The sequence below is a fragment of the Pelophylax lessonae genome (genome assembly GCF_965119305.1).
Source record: "Pelophylax lessonae genome assembly, chromosome: 5".
Taxonomy (NCBI): Eukaryota; Metazoa; Chordata; class Amphibia; order Anura; family Ranidae; genus Pelophylax; species Pelophylax lessonae.
Window position 1 is genome coordinate 379,267,204 of NC_138772.1, and position 26,460 is coordinate 379,293,663.

Genomic DNA, 26,460 nt, shown 5'->3' on the forward strand with positions numbered 1-26,460 from the left:
AAAAGTGTCACAAATGTCAGTCAAGGGTCCGATCTGTCCGCCCCAATGTCGCAGTACCGCAAAAAAAATCGCAGATCGCCGCCATTACGCGTTAAAAAAAACAACAAAAATGACAAAAATCTTTCCCTTTGTTAGTAAACACGATAACTTTTGCGCAAACCAATCAAAATACGCTTTTTGCGATTTTCTTTTTTTTTTACCAAACATAGGTAGCATAAAACAAATTGGCCGAAAATGTTAAAAAATTTTGATTTTTACATTTTTTTGGGGGGGAATTTCATATAAAAAAATGTGAAAAATATTGCTATTTTTGCAAAATTGATGCTCTTTTTTTGTTTATAGCGCGTGATCAAAAAATTGCACAGGTGATCAAATACCACCAAAAGAAAGCTCTGTTTGTGGGAAAAAAAGGACGCCAAATTTGTTTAGGTACAGCGTCGCACGACCGCGCAATTGTCCGTTAAAATCACGCAGTGCCGAATCGCAAAATACCCCCTGGTCGGAATGGGGGTAAAATCTTCCGGGGCTTAAGTGGTTAAAATGTTGTACTTGAATGGAGTACTTGCAGCTAATGAATTAGGCCAGCTAATGAGTATGTCTCTATATATACACACACTTCTTCACAAGCTCCTCCCCAGCAACAAATGTAACACCTTAATGAGCTAATCTCATTAGCAAACGCACAATAGCAAACACCTGACCAAATTCCTTTCCTCTTCTCAAGCAATGGTCAGCAAAAAACACAGATGAGTCAGTTGCAAACTCCAAGCCAATCTCTTTCAGTATCTCTTCAATCTCTTCAGTCTCCTGCAATATCTCTTCACTGTACTTAAAATGTTGTACTTGAATGGAGTACTTGCAGCTAATGAATAAGGCCAGCTAATGAGTATGTCTCTATATATACACACACTTCTTCACAAGCTCCTCCCCAACAACAAATGTAACACCTTAATGAGCTAATCTCATTAGCAAACGCACAATAGCAAACACCTGACCAAATTCCTTTCCTCTTCTCAAGCAATGGTCAGCAAAAAACACAGATGAGTCAGTTGCAAACTCCAAGCCAATCTTTCAGTATCTCTTCAATCTCTTCAGTCTCCTGCAATATCTCTTCACTGTACTTATCAATAAATTTATCTTCTCATTAATGTCTTCCCATTTATCCAGCTTTCCCTCCAGGACATTTAGGAAAGAGATCTCAATATCGCTTTACCGTTCAATATAAGTATATTTATTTACTGACAGTAGCCTGATTCATAGCAGCCATGATCATAGACATGAATTTGAATGATGGCCCTGTTATATTCCTCCTTTTCCACAATGACATAAGATAAAAAGCTTAAAGTAGTATTAAACCCCAAACCAAAAATGTAATTATTGCATTAGATGTGGTAGCTGAATCAGTCTTTTTTTTTTTTCCTTCTGTTTTTACCTGGTGATCTGACCAGTAGCCCCACTGTGGATGAAGGAGCCCAGGGGGCACCTTTGGACAGCAGCATTTCCAGTCTGGGGTGATTAAACGTGTTAGATGAACTAGCAGATTTGAAGCCAAACTCCAGTTAATACCTTATCAGTTACAGCAAACTGTTTTTTTAACTTTTCAGATTAAGGTTTTACATAAAAGACATTCCTGTAACTGCTACATCTGCAAGGGAGCTTGTTCTTTTGAAAAACAGACTTGCTGTCTGGATCACCAGGCAAAATTAAAGGAAAACCTAAAAAAGTAAACAAATGCAGCCATCACATCTAGGAATTGGTAATCTGCAATATGATGTTTACTTTTGGGCTTTAAAGTGTTATTAAACCCACAACCATAACATCAGTCTGTATATCCAGTAGAGCTGCATGAATAATTGTTAAAAAATTGCGATCTTGATTCATCCCCCTCACGATTCATACAGAGGAGAGCTGTTCTCTGCTCACTCACAGCTGTCAAAAAAAACATTAAATGTAAACACAATGTTTTACAATGTATCATTTCGTTATTATAGATCAAAGGAATGAATTTCCATCTGCAAGTGAGGGCAGTTAAACCTCTAAAAGACCCAGCCTTTTTCTGACACTTGTTGCATACAAGTTAAAATCCATATTTTTTGCAGAAAATTACTTGGAACCCCCAAATATTATATAAATAATTTTTTTTTAGCAGAGACCCTAGAGACTCTAATTTGCACAGCAGTCTTTCAAACTAAATATTTTTGGAAAAAATACACAAATGAATTTAAAAAAAAACAAACTAAACAGTAAAGTTAGCATAATTTTTTTATAATGTGAAAGATGATTTTGCACCAAGAATTGTGAGAGAATCGTGATCTTTATTCTATGCAAAAAAAATTGTGATTCTCATTTTATCCAGAATCAAAATTCAGCACAGGGCCAATCATCACTGTTCAGACAGAGGGTCAGGTGTCCTGTAGCCTCATAGGACAGTCAGAGGAGAATAGAGACCAGTGCTCGGCCGGACACTGATAGAAGTCACAAGACTGCTATATACGTAGCAGTTTAGATTTACTAAAATAATTCCGTTTCCATGTTCTGTGTAGTGTGGGAGACCAGATATTGTGAATGCAGAGTACTGGGTTTAGTTACTCTTTAAGTAAAAAATGTTTCTTAACCACTCCATAAGCGTCCTATAGCAGCTTTACTGCTACAAAGCGGCTGCTGTGTGCAGGATCACTTATAGATGTACGTGATCCTGCACTTCCGGATAGCGGGAGCAAATGCGTGCTGCCAGTGCCTCACCCTTGTGATTATGCACAGCGGGAGCCGGTCAGCGGGTACCGTTGACTCGATGTCCTCTGGCACCTGCTGATCATTCATTAAAGAGGCAGATTGCCATTCTGTAAGAGGGAAAGGAATGGATCCTGTGTTCCTGTAAAGCAGGAACATGGATCCATGCCTTCACCTAGTAAAAGCACCTCGTACACAAACACAAGCTGGGAATACAGTTAACCCTTTGATCGCCCCTGACAACCCCTTACCAGCCAGTGTCAATTAGTACAGGGACAGTGCATATTTTTATCACTGATTACTGTATTAGTTTCACTGGCTCCCAATAAAGTGTCAGTTCGTGTCTGATTTGTCCCGCTAAAATTTGCTGACCGCCGCCATTACTAGTACAATAAATTAAAAATTTCATATCCCATAGTTTGTAGATGATGCTATAACTTTTGCGCAAACCAATCTATATACGCTTATTGGGTCTTTTGTTACCAAAAATATATAGCAGCTTACATATTGGCCTAAATTTATGGAAAAAAAAATGTATTGAATATGTATTCTATCAAAAAATATTTTCTCTAATCGTCTTCAGGGGAAGCTTCTGAGAGATAGGTTTCTCGCCCCTGAAACAGGACACACAATAGTCCACCATTCTAAAAACGTCAGTCATACCTTCTGCCTAAGTTTTATTGTGTTTCCTCCAGAGGAAGGAGCTGCAACCGTTTGTTTTTTTTTCAATCTCTGTGCTAAATTGCAGGAGGCTCCATGGCCAGCCTCCCATCCAGCTCAGCGAGCCTTGGGTTTCCCTACTGAGGGGTATGCAACCATCCCCCCAGCTGTCAAGATACTTGTGGCATCTCCCCCTAAACGGCTCCTGGAGCCAGCAACCCTGCCGATCTTCTAGGCTAGTTCCTGCTACCCACAGCGATCCTTCCGGTGGTACTGTAGAGCGTAGGGCGCCCCTGCATACAGCACCTGGTTCTTTTCCCTTCGGGCCCCAGTCCAGGCCAAAGACAGCGGCATTCCTTGCTCAGTGTCCACCCTGTTGGAGGAGCATGATGGCGGCTGTACTGAATGAATTTCATTCATGACAGCTATGCTTTCTGTAGAGGTGCTGTGATTGGCCCACGGCTATCACATGGTACCTGGCCAGTCACAGCACCGTGTAGCATGTGATTAGCTTTAGCCAATGACAGCATATCAACAGAAAGCAAACTTTCATTAATGGAAACACATTCATGACAGTTCAAACAATTGCTGTTACAGAATTTATCTCTGTAACAGCAATTAATGTGTGTAAAAAAAAAAAAAAAAAAAAAAAAACTTCACAAAAATTGTGACAAAAAAAAAATTAGAACTTCAAAAGACTTGCCATGCCTCTTATGTAATACTTTGGACTGTTTATGTTCCAAAAAGGGGTAATTTGGGGGTATTTATACTGTCCTGCCATCTTAACCTCCCTGGCGGTATTCCCGAGTGTGGCTCTGGGTGGGATTTCACTGCCATAAGCGGTAACCCCGAGCCATACTTTTTGACGTTTCAAAAAGTCATTTTGAAATTGATGGCAGGAACACGTCTCAAAAAGTTGCGACCGGGCAACAAAAAGCTGGCAAGGTACAACTCCAATTAAAAAAAAAAAAAAAACCTGGGATAGGGCTATGTTACCATAGTGTAGTATCCCCCCTCCTTTAACAACACTCTAAACATCTAGGAACTGAGACCATTTGCTGGAGTTTTCGGAGAGGAATGTTGTCCAATTCTAGCCTGAGCATATGCTGCTCTAAAACCTGGATATATCAGCATCGATGTTGCCTTTCCAGATGTGTAAGGTGCCCATTCCAAAAGCACTCATGCCCCCCCCCCCCCACCCCACCATTCTTTTAGAGATACAGGCTTTTCAACTAGGGCTAGTAACAAGCTGGAAGGTCCCTCTCCTCTTTAGTTTGGAGAATGTGGTGGCCAAAAGGAATGTCAAATTTTGATTTGTCTATCCACAGAAAAAACAAAAACTGGTAATAAAACAAAAGAGGGGATGCATGCCCTTTCAAAACTTTTTTGGAATTGGGGTTGTACTTTGCCAGCTTTTTGTTGCCCCTTCCCAAATTTTTTGAGATGTTTTTCTGCCATGAATTTCAAAATGTATCTGATCTTATTTCTTAAAACGACATTTTCTCACTTTAAACATTTGGTATATTTTCTCTTTCCTATTGTGAATAAAAGATGGGTTTATGAGATTTGCAAATCTCATTTTGGCAATCGGCATTCTGCTTTCCATTTATATGTACTGCATTTTACTGGTTTGAGCAGTTTGAATGGTCAGAATTATTAAAGTGGAGTTCCGGCCACAAAAAAATATTTTCAATGAAAATACCCCCGGGACAGTCGGGGCTAGTACATTCCACAATGGCTAGCCTCTGATCTGTCCCGGTTGCACTTACCTGCAAGAAGAAATACTCACTTTTAAAATTTTTTCTCCAGCGTTGCCATCTCTGATGTGGGCAGCTGAAGCCAGCGCGATCCTCTTCTGCGTCCTCTTCCGTGTCCTCTTCTCCCAGAATGCGCCTGCACCGGCCCCTCTTGTCACTTCCGGTGCGGCGCAGCATTCCTCCACGGCTTCTGGGCATGCCCAGAAGCTGTTTAGCGGGGAATGCGGCGTCGCACCGGAAGTGACGAGCGGGACCGGTGCCGTCGCATTGATTCCTGGGAGCAATGACGTTCAGCTCCCAGGAATCATTGCAAACCGGAAGTGACGGCGCGGGCCGCGGCCGCCGAGGGAGGAAGTGGAAGAAAGGTGAGTATATTTTTCTACAATAACAAGGTAAGTAAAAAAAAAAAAAAAAAATTGTAACTATCCATTTCCTTTTGAGGTGAGGAAAAGCAAGCGGATGGCCACAAAATCGATTATGTCGATTTTGTGGCCGGAACTCCGCTTTAATGAGGGATGAGCTAAAGTGGTTTTCCAGCTGGGGAAAAAAAATAAATAAATCAGCAGCTATAAATACTGTAGCTGCTGACTTTTACACCCCATTCACACTAGCGCGACTTGTCAAGTGACTTGGTCGCCTGACAAGTTGCGGTCGGTCGCCTGCCATTGATTAGCACAGGACCCGTTCTAATAGGAGCGACACAAGTCGCTCCGACTTAGAAAAAGGGTCCTGTACTACTTTGGGGCGACCTGGAGGCGACTTGCATGGACTTCAATGATATGAAGTCCGTGCAAGTCGCGCCGAGGTTGCGGTGCACAGCGTGCACCGCGACTTTACAGGTCGCCCCAGCAAGTCGTGTCGCGCCAGTGTGAATGGGCGCTTAATATACAGACACTTCCATGTCCAAAGGGGCCTGCAATGTCAGCACTCCAGCCAATTGTTGGATCGGCTGCCTGGTGCTGCCACCACGATTTGTTCTAATGGAAACCGGCAGTGAAGCCTTTCGTCTTCACAGCCGTTTCCTTACTGTGCATGCGCAAAGTGCACTGTGCATTCTAATTTGGCTCGGCAGCGGGGGAAGGAGGAGGAGGCCGAACTTCTGGGGGACATCGCCGCGGCGCTGTCTCCCGGAAGTGGGGAAGGATAACTGTCAAAAACTCAGCTTTAAGTGTTTATAAGACAAAGTATAGAAACCTGATTTTCATGTGTCTGCAATGCAAACAGATAGCAATGAAGCATGTGGCAACAGAGCTTTGTAACCATTTAGATATTAGGCCCAGGTATTTAAATGCTAGGTTTCTGTGAGAAACTTTTCTTGGCACGGCGTTGTTGAAGTTAAGACACTTTAAAGCATAACCAAACTCAAAAAACAAACATTTTGTACATTGCAGTTTACCAGCTCTAGATGAGGTATATGCATTATTGTTTTATTTTTTTTAGACTATTTTTCTATACTTATTTTCACCTGCTAATGTGAATAACACACTTCTGTTAATGGATGGCTGCATTGCCCACTGTGCCCACAGTCAGGAGAGCAGTCGCCCAGACTGCTCTTCTGACTACAACCGTAGCTCATCTTGGCAGGGCAAATTTGTAGTTTACAGAAGATAACAAGGATCTGCTTCAGTGCAAGTCATGAGAAGTGTCAGGGGCACTGCATTTCTGGCAAGTTTAACAGGTATTTTCTGTGCTTGCTGAAAACTGTTCTTGGTCTGAAAAAATCCTGTGCAGCCACTACTTCTAAAGACTGGTGTTTTGTAATATATTAGATGATTCCCCTCACCATCCGTCTCAATGGCATTTGTCACCAGCACAGGAAGGTTTAAAGTATTTTTATTGTTGTCTGTGTCCCTAGTATAAAATGAAAAAGGGCACTCTTTTTAGAAACTAAATTGATATAGCACACTTATATCCAACAAAGTGCAATCGGAACTTTCCTGAGAGACATAGAACCGTTTTTTTTTTAATCAGTTATGCTGTAGTGTAGATCATAGGAAATTAGTACCTTATAAGATAATTTAACAATAAAACATATTTAATAATAATTAAAAAGGCCTTGTATGAGTGGATTTCAAGTGATTGCAAGGTATTGATTCAAGGATGTTAATTTACACAACATCTTGAACTTTCTAGTTATGTTAAAACAGATTATACAGATAGTCAGATGATTTCTTACTACACTACCCACACTTCTAAGAAATTATTTGTTAGAGAAGACCCACGTTTCCTCTAGTACTTTTTTTTTTTTTTCACATCTCACAACTACAAATTGAAATATTTATTTTGTTTGCTGTGTTAAACACTATACCCTTATCTATAAAGGGAAAATAGTGTTCTTTGGGTGAGTACAGTACATATTTTGAGCTATTGTTTTTACAGTGTTTGGCTTTAAAAGTATTATTTATGTGACTTGACATTTTATTTAAAACACCATGTTGATAAAGTTTTTGTGCATAAAGCTGATCACTTATACAGGGGTATCTAAAACAATTTGAGAAAACCCTTCTGTCCCCATCCCACCTTATCCTTCTTTGATTGCAAGTTGAAGTCACTCTGCTTCTCTCTATCTCCTACACAATTTTGTATAGATGGTCCTTCTCTTAAACATGCAAAAAGAATCATTGTGCCACAGTTGCCACAGACTACTATAAAATCCTACTCGCAGCACTTTTTGGTCTTGTTTGCAGCTTCCTTTTCGAGAGCGTGTGTTCTCTGGAGAGATTTTGTAGCTGGTGTTTTACATTTTTTGTTTTGTTGTGGTTCTCTACTGCATATGTATAACTACCTGGGTTGTATTCTGGCATGTAAAGAAGATCTGCATTTGTTTTTTTTCTACATTGCTTATCACTGGATATTAAACTGCCCTATTGGAAGAGAGGAGACAATAGGGGCATTGACGTGGGATATGGTTTGTGGTGTTCAGGTGACACAGGATTTTAGATGGGCAGGTGCTGTTATGGTGATGGGGGGGGGGGGGGGAAATCGCTGCTTTCTCAAATTGTGTATCCAGATTTAAAATAAAGCATTGTGGGTAAATATTCACATTGCCTATTTTATTAGAGGTTTCTATTATTGCAACTTGTCTTTACTTTGTCAGTAAATGTATGCCATAGTTGTATTCTTGAATGAAAATAAAATATTGTATATCAGTAAAGGACACAAAGTATTCATAGACTTTGAGATATAGGCTTGTACCGTTAGGAGATTGGACACGCCCCCCTTTGAGTACACGCCCCCTGGGCACCTCCTCTGTTACCCTAACTCTATCCTCAGTTTTGTGCTAGTGTGCTCTATCTTTTGTTCTCTCCTAATGGATCATTCTTAGCTTAACTAGTTTTATTTATTTCTTTACTATTTTATCTTTGGATTCAATCAAGTCCACAGTCTTCTTATACCACAAATAGAAGCAGTGCATCTGAATCAGCTCAACCTTGGTAAATGTAATGGAGCCTTACGCAGACCCCACACTGTGGGGACGCCTTGTGATGCTGCACTGGATCCTGCATGGGCACTCTCCTTATAGCATAGTGCAACATGTGTAATCAGCTGCAAGGTACTATACAGGTCCATGGTCCCTATGGAACTCAGGCCCTAAAGCAACCTTTTGGAGGTATGCCCACTGAGACAAGCAATGCCTGGACATTTTATATACAGTCCATTATCCTGGACAGGTAAGATCGGGTCACCCTGTATGCTTCTGATCATTACTGAAAAGACCAGGGCAATATTTGAATTCTGTTCTCTATAGTGCACACTTTTCAAACTTGGTGCTAGAACTCAACCACTTGGATTTCAGGTGGATGATCAGGCTTTACATCACATCACAGGTCACACATTTTAACGCCACTCCCATCTAGAGTCCTTATATGGTACTGAGGCACTTTCTGCCTTCTTTTTCCCCACAGGGGACTACTCTCACAGCACACATGGCTATGGTGGAAACCAGATGAATGGTAGCCATTACAAAAATGCAGGTGAAATTTTGCTCTGCTGAAGGCCTGTGTGACAATGCTTACCTTGGATTGGATCAGAAGCAATCTCTAACACCAGTCTCTGCATCCGATTCTAGTTCTATTTCAGACATACCGGATAAAAGCAGAATTTCTCTAACGTCCTCTGACAGTCGCCACCCATTCACACAGTCTTCACTAAAGGAGTTTCTAGGCATAAGACATGTAAAAGAACAATTTTAGTCACACCCATGGGGGCTGTCCTTCTAGTCCAATACCCCCCTGCAATAGCCATCCCAATTCAGTTTGTCTTCTGCCTAGCTTAGGAGTGGATAGGCTTCCCTGTGCTGAGGCTACAGTCTCAGCCTTCCTCTTTTTCCTTTATACTTTATTTTCTGAAAATGTAATTTTTCTTTACTTTGATAGCTGTTTATTTTATCAGCACTAGTTAGTTGGATTTTCAGATGAAGACGGCGTTTGCGGTGCTGGGAATCGGACTAACCGTCCTGGTGTTCCCCAGGACAGAGGGTCAGATAGAATCCCAGCCCGCCATCGAGTGTTTCGCAGGCTATGTGTTCGCCCTGGCCTCGCAAACGACCTGTCCCTGTCCATCAGGGATGCAGCCATGTGAGGTGGCTACCTCACTGGACACAGCATAGGTTCGTCCGTGCACTACTAGTGTCCTGCGTTTCTGGCTGGCGGCACTCCCCTGCCGTCTGAGGGTGGGCGGTTTCCCGCTTGATATGAGGCACCCCATGCCATCAGGTACAGGTAAGTACATTCTGTGTTCGGCCTCTGTCTGGGTCGGCAGTCCTGTGTGTCTGTGGTTTCCCCTGTGTCTGTGCATTTTGGGCTCCCTGTTCCCTGTCCCTGCGGGGGTTTTTATTCTCTCACAGCAGCGCTGTGTGGGGGATTGGGGGGTCCCTCTCCTGAGGTCACTTTAGGGTGCTTGGAGATGCAGACACATGCGGCGACCACTGCGGGGTTAAAAACCGCCGGTCCGTCATTTTAAGTGTGGGAAGCATGTCTGGCTTCATTATGGGCGTTTATGCAGCATGCTATGTAGTGATTTTGGCGCCTTGCGGCGCCATCTTGCGTGTGGCAAACGATCGTTTCGAGCACATGTCGGCGGCCATCTTGCCGAAGCCTCCCATTACTTTCAATAGGCATCCATTTTCCCTTGGTCTGCAGCCTCAGTTCAGACTCCAGCTTTGACATCACTTCCTTCTTTCTCACAGAGCTGACCAAAGGAGCTGGTAACACACTGTGGGGTTCTGTCCTGCTGTTCCTTTCCGGTCCTATTTTGTAAAAAAACTTCCTGGTCAGTTTTGTCCCTGCGGGGGGTCTGTGTTCCACAGTCTCTATAGCGGTGCGCTGCGGGGTCCGCGGCGCTTTTAAAGGGCCAGTTTTAAAAACTTTTTATTTCTGTTATGGAATCCCAGGACAGCAAATTCCCTCCAGCTTTGGTGGGGGATTCAGGGTCCTCTGAATCCTCTAACCAGACTAATTTGGCGGCTGTTGTGCGCGAAAATTCCGCATGGAATCACTCTGCTCGGTGCTGGCCTCCCTGAATCCGGGGGAGTTCCTGGCCTCTATAGACCTAAAGGAATGCGTATCTACACATCCCCATTTTCGAGGGTCATCAGAGGTACCTCCGATTCGCTATCGCGGAGGATCATTACCAGTTTGTGGCGTTACCTTTCGGTCTCGCTTCGGCTCCAAGGGTCTTTACGAAAGTGTTAGCTCCTGTTCTGGGCCTGTTGCAGGCACAGGGCATTGCGGTCTTGGGATATCTGGACGATCTCCTGTTAAGATCGAGTGCCAGTCAGAGCCTGTTTCGCGATCTGTCTACTACGGTCCAGACGCTTCAGGAGTTCGGTTGGACAATCAACATTCAGCCTTCGATTCGTCTCCAGTATCTGGGAATGGTTCTGGACTCTGCTCAAGCAAAGGTGTTCTTACCGGAGGACAAGCTCCGGACCCTACAGAACGAGGTCAGGTCCCTCAGGGACAGCAAATCCTCGTCACTGCGGACCTGTATGCGGTCCCTGGGGTTGATGGTATCTGCTTTCCAGGCGATACCATTTGCACAGTTTCACACGCGATCTCTCCAAGCGAAGATCCTGGCCAGGTGAGACAGACTGTCTCAGTCCTTGGACCTGAGAGTGTCTCTGAGCCGCCAAACCAGAATGCATCTGTTGTGGCTTCAGTCTCCGGTGGTGTCGGATGGAAAATCCTTCCTGCCAATTCTGTGGACGGTTTTAACCACGGATGCCAGCCTGTCGGGCTGGGGTGGCGTTCTGGGCAACCTGTCTGCCCAGGGCACTTGGTCGGGGGAGGAATCCTCCCTCCTGATAAACATTCTGGAATTGAGAGCGATCAGGCTTTGTTTGATCCATTGGTCGGATCGTCTTCAGGGCCGCCCTGTAAGGGTGCAGACGGACAATGCCACTGCGGTGGCGTACATCAACCAACAAGGGGGCACCAGGAGTGCCCGGGCAGCCCAGGAAGTGACCAGTATTCTGTCTTGGGCCGAGACTCATGTCCCGGCGATATCGGCAGTGCACATTCTGGGTGTGGAGAATTGGCAGGCAGATTATCTGAGCCGCCAGACCCTGGACCAAGGGGAATAGTCCCTGTACCCGGAGGTATTTTCAAATGCTGTGCGCGAAGTGGGGATCCCCGGATGTGGATCTGTTCGCGTCTCGGCTAAACCACAAGATGGAAAGGTTTGTGGCAAGAACGGGCGATCCTCGGGCAGGTGCCTGGGACACGTTGGTGGTGCCTTGACGTCAGTATCAACTGATTTATGCCTTTCCTCCGATTCAGTTGTTGTCCAGGTTCCTTCGCAGGTTGGCCTCGGAACAATCACGGGTGATTCTGGTAGCGCCAGACTGGCCTCGCCGGTCCTGGTACGCGGACATCATTCACCTGGCCGTAGAGCCTCCGTGGCCGCTGCCAATGGTCTACTGTCTCAGGGACCGATCTTCCATCCTGCTTTACAGTCGCTAGCTTTAATGGCATGGCTGTTGAGAGCCAGGTCCTGAGAGACAGGGGTCTCTCAGAGGTTATTCCTACTTTGATCAAGGCTAGAAAAGCCTCTTCTGGTAAGATATATTACCGTACATGGAAAGCTTATTTTGCCTGGTGTGAGTCCAGGGGTTTTTCTCCTCGTTCATACTCGGTGGCGAGAGTGTTCACTTTCCTACCAGTCTGGTGTGGACCAGCACCGTACGTTGGCCACGATTAAGGGCCAGGTATCTGCACTGGCTGTTCTTTTCCAGTGCCCTGTGGCGTCTCATTCATTGATTCGCACCTTTATCCAAGGTTTGCGTCACTTGGCTCCTCCCAGAAGGAAGCCCTTACCTCCATGGGACTTGAACTTGGTTCTGTCCGTGTTGCAGCGTTCCCCGTTTGAAAACATCAGGGAATTTTCATTACCTATGCTATCTAAGAAGGTTGCATTCCTGGTAGCGATCACTTCTGCTCGCAGTGTCGGAGTTGGCAGCGTTATCCTGCCGTTCCCCTTACCTGGTGGTTCATAGGGATAAGGTGGTCTTGCGACCTAATCCGTCCTTTCTGCCGAAGGTGGTTTCGGATTTTCACCTCAATGAGGACATTGTTTTGCCTTCGCTTTGTGCGAACCTTAAGCATCCAAAGGAGGTTGCCTTGCATTCTTTGGATGTTGTCAGGGCGATCAGGGTTTACCTTTCATTGACGGAATCCTTTCGGAAGTCGGATCTCTCTTTGTACTTCCTGAGGGTCCTCGGAAGGGTACGGCTGCGTCTGCGGCAACCATTGACAAATAGATCAGACAGACCATTGTCCAGACCTATTCGTTGCGGGAACGGGTTCCTCCCTTCCCTGTCAAGGCGCACTCTACCAGATCGGTGAGTGCGTCCTGGGCTTTCCGGCATCAGGCCTCGGTGGCCCAGGTGTGCAAGGCTGCGACTTGGTCGTCAGTGCACACCTTTTCCAAATTCTACAAAATTGATGTTCTAGCATCAGCTGATGCCTCCTTTGGCCGCAAAGTTCTCTGTGCGGCAGTGCCATAGGGAATCCTGGTTTTGTACGGGTCCCTGGCTGTTGTGGTTGTTTTTTCCCCTTGGGTTATTTGTTTTCCTGGGTTGCTGCTCATGTTGAGCCCTTTTTTGTTACCCAGAAGGTTACCTTTCTGTACATGTAAGGTTCCTTTCTCTGATGTGGGTACTGCGTTGCTTTTCTGGCGGTTGCGTTGCCCACCCATCATGTCTACACTTCTTTGGGACGTCCCCATTAGTAAAGACTGTGTGAATGGGCGGCGACTGTCGGAGGACGTAAGGGAAAACTTAATTTTTGTAAAATCTTACCGTAAAATTCCTTTCTCTGAGTCCTCAGACAGTCGCCGCCCCGCCTCTCTTTTGGGGATTTTTTATACACTATCACTGCTTGCGACCAAACTGAATTGGGATTGCTATTGCAGTGGGGTATTGGACTAGAAGGACATCCCCCATGGGTGTGACTATGTAGATAAATTGTTCTTTCTCTAGCGCTCATCGACAGACGTAGTCCTCGGTGATACACCACCTTCGGGTTATGTTACCTCCGCAGGAGCAGGACTAGACAGGAAATTAAAAAGCTCTGGCCACACCCTAGGGGCAGTCCCAGAGGGTATATCCTCTCTCTCTCTGCCTCAGCAAATCAGTTATTTTCTGTCTAGTTAGGAGTAAGGACCTAGATACCTTGCTGGGATCTTAGGTCCTGGCAAGAAATTTTTTTCTAAAAGGATTTTTGGACAGCTTTTTTTCTCCAGTGTTCCTGTGAGATCTTCAAGCAAGAAAGCTGAACTGGGCGACGGGCTGGATGTTGAGATCCGGTGGTCACCCCAGTTCAGCCTACGAGCGCGTGCAGGCCATAGCTCCGCGCTGAGTCGGCCGCGACAAAGTCCCATTAAAGGACTGAACCCGCGAGTTAAACGTCTCGCTGAAACGCCAAAGACCATGAGTCACGGCGTTCGTATCGGTCGACAGCCCTCCCGCCCCGGTGGAGAGGGGTACTGTCAGGAGTTGGTGCCCGCCTGGTTCCGGTATGGTGAGTAGTATGTTCCCCCTGTTTTCCCTAACGGGTTTTGTGGTGAACGCGGGCCCCTCTCTGTATGGTAAGAAAGAGTTTCTTTCTATCCTATAACATGTCACAAATCCTCCTACTTTGAGTGTGATTTTATGTGTGCAAAAGCCAGGAGGCTTGGTTTGGGAGCTAACAATCTATTGTATACATGTTTTAAAGATGTAATCTGTGGCATTCTGGGAATCTTATGGGTTAAGTATAAGCTACCTACCAGTCAGAAGCCATGGACATGTAGACTGCCTTCCAAGTCCGATCTCCAGCTAATAGCAGGCCTCCCGAACGGCCATGCGGTCCGCCAGGGCCGGTACCGCCAAACATGCCATATCCCCATGCAGAGAGAGTGTTGTGTGCCTGCAGCACACCGCTAGTCAGCACAGGCCGCCGCCATTTTTTTTGCTGGATCGCACGAGCCGCCATTTTGGCGTAGCCTCGTGTCTCCAGCATGGGGGCGGCCATGTTTTAGGTGATTCTACACCTCGTGGAGCTTGGGGGAGGCGCCGGAAGGCGTACAGAGGGGCGGAGCCGCCTCCTTTCTTCCTGGGCAGCCAGCCAAAAGACTTCCTGTTTGTCTAAGACAGCGCTGTAAGCTGTTGCAGTTCAACTCTGAACATCAAGTGGTGAGCCTGGGGGTCTATCTCTCTCTCTCTCGATCGATAGGGATCCCTAGCAGGTAACACTAAGGGGTTTTTTGTGGCGCTGAGGGTCAAAAAAAAAAAAAAAAAGTTTTTCTTTACTTTGAATTATATCATCCAGGAAGTAACTGGAGTTATTATGGACCCTGCCACACAGATTCCCCCACCTGTTTCCCTCGAGGGGGCCTCGGGACCCGCCGGTGTACAGAGTATAGAGTCATTTACAGCAATTTTGGAGTCTATGGTGGCTCGGGTGGAGGCGGCCTGTCAGGGACGGGGGTCAAGGAAGCGACCCCCGCCTACCCCTATACTATCTGACACCTCTGACTCTGATTCAGAGATGGTCACTGCAGTTGCAGGTTCCTCTGCAAGGGCTGCTATCCCAGGTAAAGCCCCCTCAGACAGTGAGGAGGACGCTTCTTCTCCTGCTATAATTCAGGAAGAAGCATTGGTGGACGCACTAGTTGTGGCAGTGCAGGAAACCTTAAAACTTGAGGCTTTACCGGCAGAGGCAACTGAAACAGAGAGGCCTTTTGGGACTAATAAGCCCATCAAGACGGCGAAGGCTTTTCCTGTACCTAAATGTTTTGGAAATCAGATTAAAGGAGAATGGGAACATTCTAAACGTACCTTTACTATTTCCAAGCGTATTGCTAGACGCTATCCGTTTGAGGAATCCATCATTAAGAAATGGACGGTACCACCAGTCGTGGATCCGCCTATTTCCAGGCTGAATAAAGCCACGGTTATTCCAGTGGAGGACACTTCGTCCTTTAAGGATCCGGTGGATCGAAAGATAGAAGCGGAGTCCCGCACTATCTTTTCTCTGATAGGGTCAGCATTTAGACCAGTAATTGTTATTGGTCTAGTTTCCCAGACACTTACAGAATGGGCGAAGATGGTACGCCAAGATCTTAGGGGAAAAGATATTCCCCAGGAGACATCTGATTTGATAGAACAGATCATACAAGGGCTACGGTTTATCTGTGACGCAGCCTTGGACACTACTCCCTTGTTAGGGCATGCATCTAAGTTAGCAGTGATCCTCAGACGTGTGCTGTGGTTAAAATGCTGGTCAGCTGACCTAGGTTCCAAAAAGACTTTGACCAATCTCCCTTTCCAGGGGAATCGTCTATTTGGAGCCAACCTAGATGAAATCATTAAGGATGCCACCGGGGGCAAGAGTACTTTTTTGCCACAGGCTGCAAAAGCTAAGGAACCTCGCAACAAGCGAGGACCTTTCTTTACCGCCCATAAAGGACGCCCGGCTGGTACTTCCGGGAAAGGCAAGACTCCTCCAGGAGGGTTCAAGAAGGGCTGGTCGGACAAGCAGAGGACCAACCCAGCCAAACCCGAAGTAAAGGAGTACACAGCCTGAAGGTGCGCCCCCACCCAATTTCAGGGTGGGGGGACGTTTTCACCGGTATTCAGGACATTAGATCGAGCATCAACCACTACTACCGGTGCGATTCTTCCCTTCCAACATTTAAGTACAGGAAGCGGTAGTTACCGTTCCCTGTATAGATCTTTTCCTTTACCTTTTCCTAAGATTAGTCCCGATACCTCACAGGAATCGGATCTGATTGACCAGATAGGCCAAGTAGCCTCTAGTCGGGTGACTTCGGTCCCTGAGGTTCAACCAGAAAAGATCACCTTGCCTGATAACTATCAGGTATCTGATAAATGTGTGGGAACAGAAAACGACCAGACTTTCTCGGATGGTCGGGGCCAGATACCTCTAGGGACGCCTGGTTCAGATCCAATCAGCGCCAGTGGTCCTAGAAATTCTAGGCTGGCCTCTTCAAGCCGGCCTGGCCGACTTGGACAGGTTAGTCGCAGACGTTCCGTGGGAACTTCGTCTCAGGGAGTGTCTGTAGTCTCAAGGACCTATTTACCTTCGTGCTTTACAGTCGCTGGTTTTAATGGCCTGGCCATTGAGACCCAAGTACTGAAGGACAGAGGTTTGTCTACTTCAGTCATTTCTACCCTTATTAAAGCAAGGAAAGCGACTTCCAGCAAAGTCTATTATCACACATGGAAGACTTATATTGCGTGGTGCGAATCTTTAGGATTTCCTCCACGTACCTATTCGGTGTCTCGAATATTGGCCTTTTTGCAACAAGGGGTTGAGCAGAAGCTAGCCTTGAGCACCATCAAGGGTCAAGTTTCAGCATTAGCAATCTTCTTTCAGAAACCTTTAGCTACCAAATCCTTGGTGCGGAATTTCATCCAGGGGGTGCGGCACCTGGCTCCTCCAGTCCGCGCGCCCTTACCGCCCTGGGATCTTAATTTGGTTTTGTCGGTTCTACAGAAACCTCCCTTTGAAAACATCAGGGAGATTCCCTTGCTTACTTTATCCCAGAAGGTGGTCTTCTTGGTGGCTATTACTTCTGCTCGCAGGGTGTCAGAACTGGCTGCATTATCATGCCAGTCCCCATACCTAGTGATTCATAGGGATAAGGTAGTACTTCATCCTAAGCCATCTTTTCTTCCTAAGGTGGTTTCAGATTTTCATCTGAATGAAGATATTGTACTACCTTCCTTGTGTCCTCAGCCCAAGCATCATCGGGAACATGCGTTGCATTCCTTGGATGTGGTTCGGGCAATCAGGGTATACCTGAAAGCTACGGAATCATTCCGTAAGACGGATTCACTTTTTGTGATCACGGATGGCCCCAGAAAGGGGTTGCCTGCATCTGCCGCGACCATTGTCAAATGGATTAGACAAACGGTGGTACAGGCTTATTCTATTAAGGGTCAGAGTCCTCCGTTCCCTGTTAGGGCGCACTCCACTCGAGCGCTCAGTACTTCCTGGGCCTTTCGCCATCAGGCGTCAGTGGTCCAGGTATGTAAGGCGGCCACTTGGTCGTCGGTACATACCTTTACTAAATTCTATAAAATTGATGTGACGGCATCGGCGGATGCCTCATTTGGCCGCAAGGTTTTGCAGGCCGCAATTTGAGGAGACCGGTGGTCTACCTCGAGGGTTTTTTTCTGTTTGAAAAATTTTTTTGTTGAGTCTCATCATTAAGGATGAGCATTGTAAACTTCTAATTGGCACCGGTTGGGCCTTCTAGATTGGGATTTGATTTCCATTTTCCCACCCCTCAGTTGTGATACTGCTCTGGGACGTCCCGAAGGTGGTGTATCACCGAGGACTACGTCTGTCGATGAGCGCTAGAGAAAAATGGATTTTTGTAAAATCTTACCGTAAAATCCTTTTCTCTTAGCTCATCGACAGACGTAGTCCCCGCCCCTCTGTTTTGGAGTTGGGTTGGGTTAAATTCTCTAAGCACTGCTTTTTCACATAACTAATTTGCTGAGGCAGAGAGAGAGAGGATATACCCTCTGGGACTGCCCCTAGGGTGTGGCCAGAGCTTTTTAATTTCCTGTCTAGTCCTGCTCCTGCGGAGGTAACATAACCCGAAGGTGGTGTATCACCGAGGACTACGTCTGTCGATGAGCTAAGAGAAAAGGATTTTACGGTAAGATTTTACAAAAATCCATTTTTTACAAGTCTTATGCCTAGAAACTCCTGTGGAGAGGAAGCAATACCCCCATTAGTGAAGACTGTGTGAATGGGCGGCGACTGTCGGAGGACTCAGAGAAAGAAATTTTACGGTAAGATTTTACAAAAATTCAGTTTTTCTGCATCTGTCACAATTCCTTGGACAAAGAATGGCTTTAATACAGCCATCTTTGCCTAGGGCTCAAATACACCACACCTCTTCTTTTTTCTTTTTTTTGCTCTCATTTTTGCACCTGAATCAGAACCTGATATGCTTGCCCTAGATGAGGCAGACACAGAAGGAAATGAAGAGGACATTGAAGCAGTATTGGAGGAAGCTAAAAACAATTTCTCTTCCCAGATTGTCGCATTAGTTAAAGTGATTGTAAAGTAGTTTTTTTTCCCCTATAAAAATTACAAACGTTATACTTACCTGCTCTGTTGCAGTGGATTTGCACCAAGCAGCCCGGATCCTCCTCCTCCTCCTCGGGTCCCTCTCGTGATCCTGGCCCCTTCCTCCTCTCTCTCCTGATTTGCTAGCTGATCAGCCAATCAGGAGGGAGAATCTAACGGCTGAGACACTCGTGGACATTGCTGGACAGAGAGGGACCTCAGGTAAGTATTAGCGGGGCTGGGGTGGACTGCTGCACACAGAATTCATTAAGATAAAAAAAAATCTTCTTTACAACAACCCCTTTAACCACTTAAGGACCAAGCCTATTTCCGACACTTGTTATTTACAAGTTAAAATCAGTATTTCTCTTTCATTCACGGATACAGCTTCTGATCTTCATAACCATTGGGTTATACTGCCCCCTACAGGAGTAGGACACTAGTCAGAAAAAGAATCTGGCTACGCCTATGGGCAGTCCCAGGGGGTATACTCCTCCCTCTCCCTGCTATAGGTACTCAGGTTTTTTCTGTCTAGTCAGGAGCACGGACCTAGTTTCTTGCCAGGATCTCTGGTCCTGGCAATTTTTTTTCTTTTTCCAAATACATTTTTTCTCCTGGATTTTTCCTGCTAGACTGGGCGACGGGCTAGATAATCTAGATCCAGTGGTCACCCCAGTCGAGGACGAGCACGCGCAGACCTCAGCTCCACGCTAAGTTGGCCACGACATAGCCCCACTGGACGGGGGCTGGCTTGCGAGTTAAATGCTTTGTGCGGTCACATACGACCGAGTCTCATTTCGATGGAGAGGAGTTCTGCCTGAAGTGGTGCCCACCCGGTTCCTGGTATGATGAGTAGCTTCCCCCCCCCCTTCTCCCCCTGGAGGGTTTTGGGGTGGACGTGGGGCCCCTCGAGACAGTCGGGCCCCCGGGTCCCCCTCGTTCACATCAGGCACCCCTCTTTCATCTGTACCCCATCCTAACCCCCTAGAGAGTTCTATCTCCTGGGGTGGGGGCAGGGCACTATACTGGCGATGGGGGGCCGGGTTGCCCTGCCGCAACTGGACGATCAGCTGTGCGGGGGGTTAGTACCTGATGGGGGCTCCTGCCAGGGCCCCCATGTCCCCGTCCTGCCTGGGTCTGTCCTTGAGGCCTAGGGATCCCTCCTGGGTCCCTGGAAGCCTTGTGCCACAATTTTGTTGTAACCTATGTGTTTCTATGCACGGCGGCCATGTTTGTTTAGTCTGGCTGCCATTTTGCGGTGGTTTGCCATTGAAAATCACGGCGGACGTGACAGTGGAGCCCTGTGGGCTGCGTTGGGAGCCCCTCCTCATCCCCTGGTGCTTACTCCTGGATCTTTTTACTTTCTGATTGCCGGGCGTGTAGTGCAGATTATCCTGTTGCTTGCAGGTACCTGTTTTTGCTAGGCAGGGAGTCTGGTGGGGTTCTCTCCCTCTGCTGAGGGTCGCTTGGTGCTTCGTGCCTTGGCGACTGGGTGGTGCTGCAAACGCGGGGGGGGGGGTTGTTCCTTGCAGTGTTTTACACCTTTTTTGTGAGGTCCTCCTGGTGACTCATGGAGTCTTTGGAGCACATCTCCCCACCTGATCCCCTCTCTGAGGCTGCAGAGCCCCCCTCCAGGTCCCAACCATTCATTGATGCAATGACTGCTGTCCTGGAGTCCTTTGTGTCCCGGTTGGAGGTGGTTTTCGGGCAACAGGCTAGCAAAAAGCTGCCTTCCCCTGCCTCATCTGTCTCCTCAGGTCCTGAATCTGATTCACCCGCCGCGGACATGGGTCACCCTGCTGGGTCTGCAACCCGGAATCCTCTGATAGTGAGGAGGATTCTTTCACATCTGCAACCACGCACGTAAAAGTGCTTATGGACGCACTGATTTGTATCTTAAAGATGGAGGATACAGCTGTGACAGGGGCCCAGGTTCACTTTGGTACTCACAAGCCATCCAAAGCAGCGAAGGTGTTTCCTTTGCCTGCCTATTTTGACAAACTAGTCATTAAAGAGTGGGGAGGACCAAAGCGTCCCCATGGGGGTCCCCAAGCTATTTTCTAGGCTTTACCCCTATGAGGAGTCCCTTATTAAGAAGTGGACTGTTCCACTGGTGGTGGACCCTCCAGTTCCCAGATTCAGGTTGGCAAATCCTTCCTCCCCTTGTATTGGACAGTGGTCACCACGGATGCCAGCCTGTCTGGCTGGGGAGGTGTCCTCGGCAAAAAGTGAGTATAACAGGCATGCATTACTGCATAGACAGACCAATTTTACTGTTGTGGGTTTCCTAACACTTTAATGCTCTGCCCAGGCCTTAACTTCCACACTTCCTCAGCCCTTTCTGTGCTTTACATTGTCAGACAATTACTTTCAGGTTGTTGCACTAACTTTTGGTCTATCCTCTGCTCCCAGAGTATTCACAAAGGTTCCAGAACCTTTTGCCCTTCTCTGAACTCAGGGCATTCTGGTCTTGGGTTATCTTGATGACCTTTTTCTAAAGGAGTCCTCTCAATTCCAGCCCAGTCCAGCTTTATCATTAGGGAAGCCCTTCCTTCCCATCACTGGAAAGTGATAAGACACATCCGTCTTTGAGGCTGGGGAGGATTGTTCCAGCCCCTTACAGTCCTGCATAGTTACTTCTGGAGGCCAAGTTCCCTTTAAGCTTATTGAAGCTCAGAGAAATTTGAATGGTTCTGAAAGACTGAACCTCCCCTCTTCTGGGTGGGTAACTGATAAGGGTGCAGTCAGACAATGCGATGGCTGTGGCTTACTTTAACCACCAAGGGAGCACTAGGAATCTTGCAGCCTTGAAGGAAGCAAACCATATAATTCCTCTCTATTACTGAAAAGTGATACCAGATGCTAGTTTTAGGCTGAATACATTTTTTTTCTTTCACTGGCATCTGTGGGTGGTCCAGAGAACATAGTCACCTGTGGAAGCCAAGCTCCTCACTATCAACATCTTTGAGCTTAGAATAACACTGGACCCCCCTTTCCACTAAGGCACCCAACTAGCATGTAGTGAGACAATGCCACAGCTGTGGTTTCCAAGAGGGCACCAGGAGTCTTGCAAAAAGCAAATGTAATCTTATAAATGGAAACTTGCTGTCCAGCAGATTCTGCAATCCATATTCCTTGAGTGGAAAACAGAAAAGCAGACTATCTCAACTGTCACTGCCTAAATCAAGGGAAATTGGCCCTTCAACCAGATATTTTCATCTTGATATGCCAGAAATGGGGGAATATGGATGTAGCCTCCTAGATTGAACAACAAACTACCTCTGTAGCCAAGACAAATCATTATTTGGTTCTGGCCGCAGATGAAAGGGAAGTATGGTTGGGGTCTTTTGACCCCCTTGTTGGGACTGTTGGCACAATTCTGTTTGCCTGATGGTTGCCTTCCTTTCTAATTTATTGCTTGGAAATGTGCAAAGGGTATATGAACACTTTCCCTGTGTCCTGTACTGTTTGATTTGTATAAGAGTATTTTTGACCTGGCTTTAAAATCCAAATCTTGAAGTACATAACACCCTCCCATCCATGTCCTTGGTTGCTCTGCATTGCTTGTTACAAACCTGAAGATTCACAGCAAGGGGTAGGGTTATAGGGAAAGTGCCCAGGAGACATGTCTTTGAAATTTTGCCAATTTCCAATCACCTGAAGGTAGGGGCTTATAGCCAAAGGTCTATGAATACTTGGCCTGTGTCCTGTTCTGTAATGTACTTTAACACATGAAATTTACAGAAAAGTCAAAATTCCTTTTTTTTTTTTCTTGTCCAGATTGCAACACCTGTTCGTTATACTGTAACATTAGGCGGAACTTCCATTAGCGTAAAATATCTCAGAAAATATGGCTACTTGACCACCCCTCCATTGGTTAAAGACTATATACAAGACCGCATGGAGGAGACAAAAGGACGAATCACAGGGAAGATGGAAGAAACCAGGGGTATGATCTCTGGAAAAATGGAAGAAACAAAAGATAGAATTTCTGAGAGGTTACAGGAAACCAAAGACAGCTTATCATTTAGAAAGAAGAGAGAAGAGTAAAATCAAATAGTCATGTGATATATTCACAGCTTTGCTAAATAATACCACAACTCTCTGCAAAAATATATATTTTTTTTTATAAACAGGCTTGGAAATTTTCTACATATACTTTTTGTCTGCACTTATCAAATATATTAGAACACTGTTATTGTTCATTGATTTTTATGGAATGGCAGCATGTTTTAGTACATATTAGCTGTTAAATGTAATAACATAAATGTTTGATTATCCTGATCTGAAACATGGTTGACAAACATCTCCCTCAACAAAGTCACCATTGCTTTAAGTGTGTCTGCCAGTTGCTGGCCATACATGCTAAAAATCATAGGTACGATGCTATCAAGTCCATCTTTTTAAACCTGAAACAATTTATCAACACAACAAAGAAAGCATTGATTTGTTTGAATTTAGTTGGGTTTTCCACCAGGTCTGACTGTTCTTGATAAAAATAATAATTTGAAGATTGATTGATTCATTCATTTGTTATTTTTGATTAACAGTTCTTCAAGCTCAGTGATTGTTGTTGCATGGCTGGAATCAACCACCACCTTTCTAAATAAAAAGACTGCTGTCTAGCAGATCTTCTATCCCATCATTAATGATATGCAAAACCCAAATAAACAGTTAACAAAGCTGTTGCTTAAATTGTGTTAATGATTAAGGGAGCCTGTTACCACAGGGTCACTTTAAAAAATAATCACCTTTAGCACACACAATCAGAGTGAAACACATAACCACCTTGCCATGTAATGTGCATAATCATCACAAATATAAATGCATCAATCCTAAAGTGCAGTATGATATCATAATGGCGTGCTATGTATGTGATTTTAATGGTGCAATAAATACTACATTATTACTATCTTTTCTGGCTCCAGTATGAGCTTTATTTGCTGCAGCTTGGATCAGAGCTGGGAACCGAAGAGGAAAGCATTGTGGATGAGTGCATAGGCTACCCTGGATGACACTTACCTATGAGGACTTGCTTTCTTGTTATTGCTCAGTTCATGAGGTAGCGGCTCTGGGAAGAGCCTGACAACAATCTGAGTCATTAATGAAGGATTTAAAATACACGTTGTCTGAACTATGCAGGACTTTTTTCTTTTCTTTTTTTTTGCACTTTACTGGCTTTTTATACATTTATACTTTATTATATCATACTGTAATTTAGGATTGATACATTTATATTGGTGTTGATTTTTTCACATTATATGGAGGATATGTGTATAACTATTTCAATTTGATTGTGTGGCATGCAGGTGATTTTTTGGGTTCATTTTTTTTTCCTCACAGCCTTGACCTTATATTAGATAGAGGGTCACTTTTACGTTAACTTTAAAGCGGAAGTATACTCTGCCAGTAAACTTTTACCTACAGGTAAGCCTATAATAAGGCTTACCTGTAGGTAAAATTAATATCTCCTAAACCTGCACGGTTTAGGAGATATTCGCCCTGCATGCAGCCGCTGACAGCAGGCTCCTTGCTGGAAAGAGAAAGTGACGTCATCGGCCACTCACATCTCCGGAGCCTCCAAACCCGAAAGAGACATGCATACTATAGTCATTATGCCTTTGTCTTGCAGGTTTTTATTTTTTTTTTTTATGTTGTGAGGATACAACCGCTTTAAAAGAAGTGTGAATATACAACCCCTACTCCAAAAAAAAAAGTTGGGACATTGCAAAATCGACATAAAACTCTCGTAAACCATATTTTATTGACAGTAGAAAACCTATCAAATGTGTAAACTGAGAAAATGCATCATTTTAAGAAAAAAAATAAGCTTTTTTAAAAATTGATGGCAGCAACAAATCTCAAAAAAGTTGGGACAGGACCATGTTGACCATGGTGTAGCATTCCCTCTTCTTTTAACAACACTCTGTAAGCATCTGGGATCTGAGACCAGTTGTTTGAGTCTTGGGAAAGGAATGTTGTTATTTTCTTGCCTGATATAGCATTTTAACTGCTCAACAGTCCTGGGTCGTCTTTGTCGTGTTTTTCTGCCGAATATTTTCTTTTACAAATAATTTTTTGAAGATTTTTCTCTTTTAGGAAAAAGGTACAGAAAGACTGAAAACAAAAACAAAAAAGCAGGAACTTTGCAAAGGTACACAAATAAAAGCAAAGTTAGGTTGTCATAAGACAAAGGTACAGTTTAGTAATAAAGGCACGAACAATTACCAAGCAGCAAGGGTAAAGGTCACGAAAAAACCCAAGGTGATGCCCCAAGTATGGGGGAGTTTGCTCTTCACTGGCAATACTGATTACCTCATTTGGTGACTAAAAGGGAGAGAACAACCTCTTCTGAAGTAGGTAATAAGGCAAGTTGCAATCAATATTCTCAAGAGCGTCATAGTGTATCTTGATCCAGTGCTGTACTTAAGAGCAGCCGCTCTCTCCCTCCTCACAGGGCAGATTGATAGCAGCAGGAGCCATTGCCTCCTGCTGATGTCAATCAAATTCTGTGATGCGGGGGCCAGGCAAAAGGCTAAGCCGCACTATTTGTATCAATAGACACAGACAGCATGGCTCAGGATCAAGCCAGCGGGTGTGCCACAATAGGAAGTGGCTACTCATGGTCTCACACCGAGAAGAGGAGGAGCCAGGAGCATTGGCAGGGGACACAAAAAGAGGAGGATTGGGCTGCTCTGTGAAAAACGATTGCACAGAGCAGGTACGTTTTGACATGTTTGTTTTTTTTTTGTTTTTTTTTTAAATGGTTTTAATCAATTTAAGCACCCAGACCCTACAACTATGAAGCCATGCTGTTGTCATAGATGCAGTATGCAGTTAAGCATTGTCCTGCTAAAATATGCAAGGCCCTGAAAAAAATTGGATAAGAGCCTTTCCTGATGTGCAAGCTGCCTGACAACATCAGAGATGCAGGCTTTTGAAGTGTTGAGTTGAGTGCTGATAACAAGCTGGAAGGTCCCTCTTCAATTTTGTCCAGGGAAGGCGGTTGCCAAAAGGAATGTCAAATTTTGATTGGTCTGACCACAGAACAGTTTTCAACAGACCATTTAAAATGAGCTTTGGCTCAGAGAAGATGGCGGCATTTCTGGATCATGTTCAGTTATGGCTTTAGCTTGCTTTTTTGGATGGCACAACGAACTGTGTTCACAAGAAAGTAAACCTTCCTATTGGTATTAGCCAAGAAAGCTGCCATCTTGGCCTCTGTTTAATCTTCAACTGCCACGATGCTGCACATGTGATCAGTTATGACACCAGCCATTGGATGGCTTGACAGTTACATTCCCAGCACATGCCGGAAATGGAACTGTTTTTTTAAATTGGCAAATCAATGGTTTTACTTCTGCTTTCACAGACAGTGATTTTTGGAAGTATTCCTGAGCCCATGCAGTGAGGTCCTTCACAGAATCATGCCTGTTCTTAATGCAGTGTCGTCTGAGGGCCTAAAGATCGTAAGCACCCAATATTGTGTTTTGGCCCTGTCCTTTGTGCAGAGATTTCTCCAGATTCTCTGAATATTTTCACGATGATATGTACTCTATATGATGATATATTTAAAGCCTTTGCAATTTTACATTGAGAAAGGTTATTCTGAATTGACAATTTTTAGATGCAACTTTTCATAGATTGGTGAACCTCTGCCCATCTTTACTTCTGAGACACTCTGACTCCCTAAGATGCGCTTTTTTTTTTTTTTTTTAATGTCA

At 45.1% G+C, this 26,460-nt stretch overlaps 1 protein-coding gene across 2 annotated transcripts in view; it reads left to right on the forward strand.

The window, feature by feature from the left end:
- Window positions 1-22,834, forward strand: part of FAM210A (family with sequence similarity 210 member A) — a 102,852-nt gene extending 80,018 nt beyond the window's left edge. For both annotated transcript variants that reach the window (XM_082258490.1, XM_082258489.1), the window contains exon 5: window positions 22,517-22,834. In XM_082258490.1, coding sequence (XP_082114616.1) covers window positions 22,517-22,786 — 270 coding nt within the window. In that variant the 3' untranslated portion in view covers window positions 22,787-22,834. The remainder of the gene's footprint in view (window positions 1-22,516) is intronic.
- The last annotated feature ends 3,626 nt before the right edge of the window (window positions 22,835-26,460 follow it).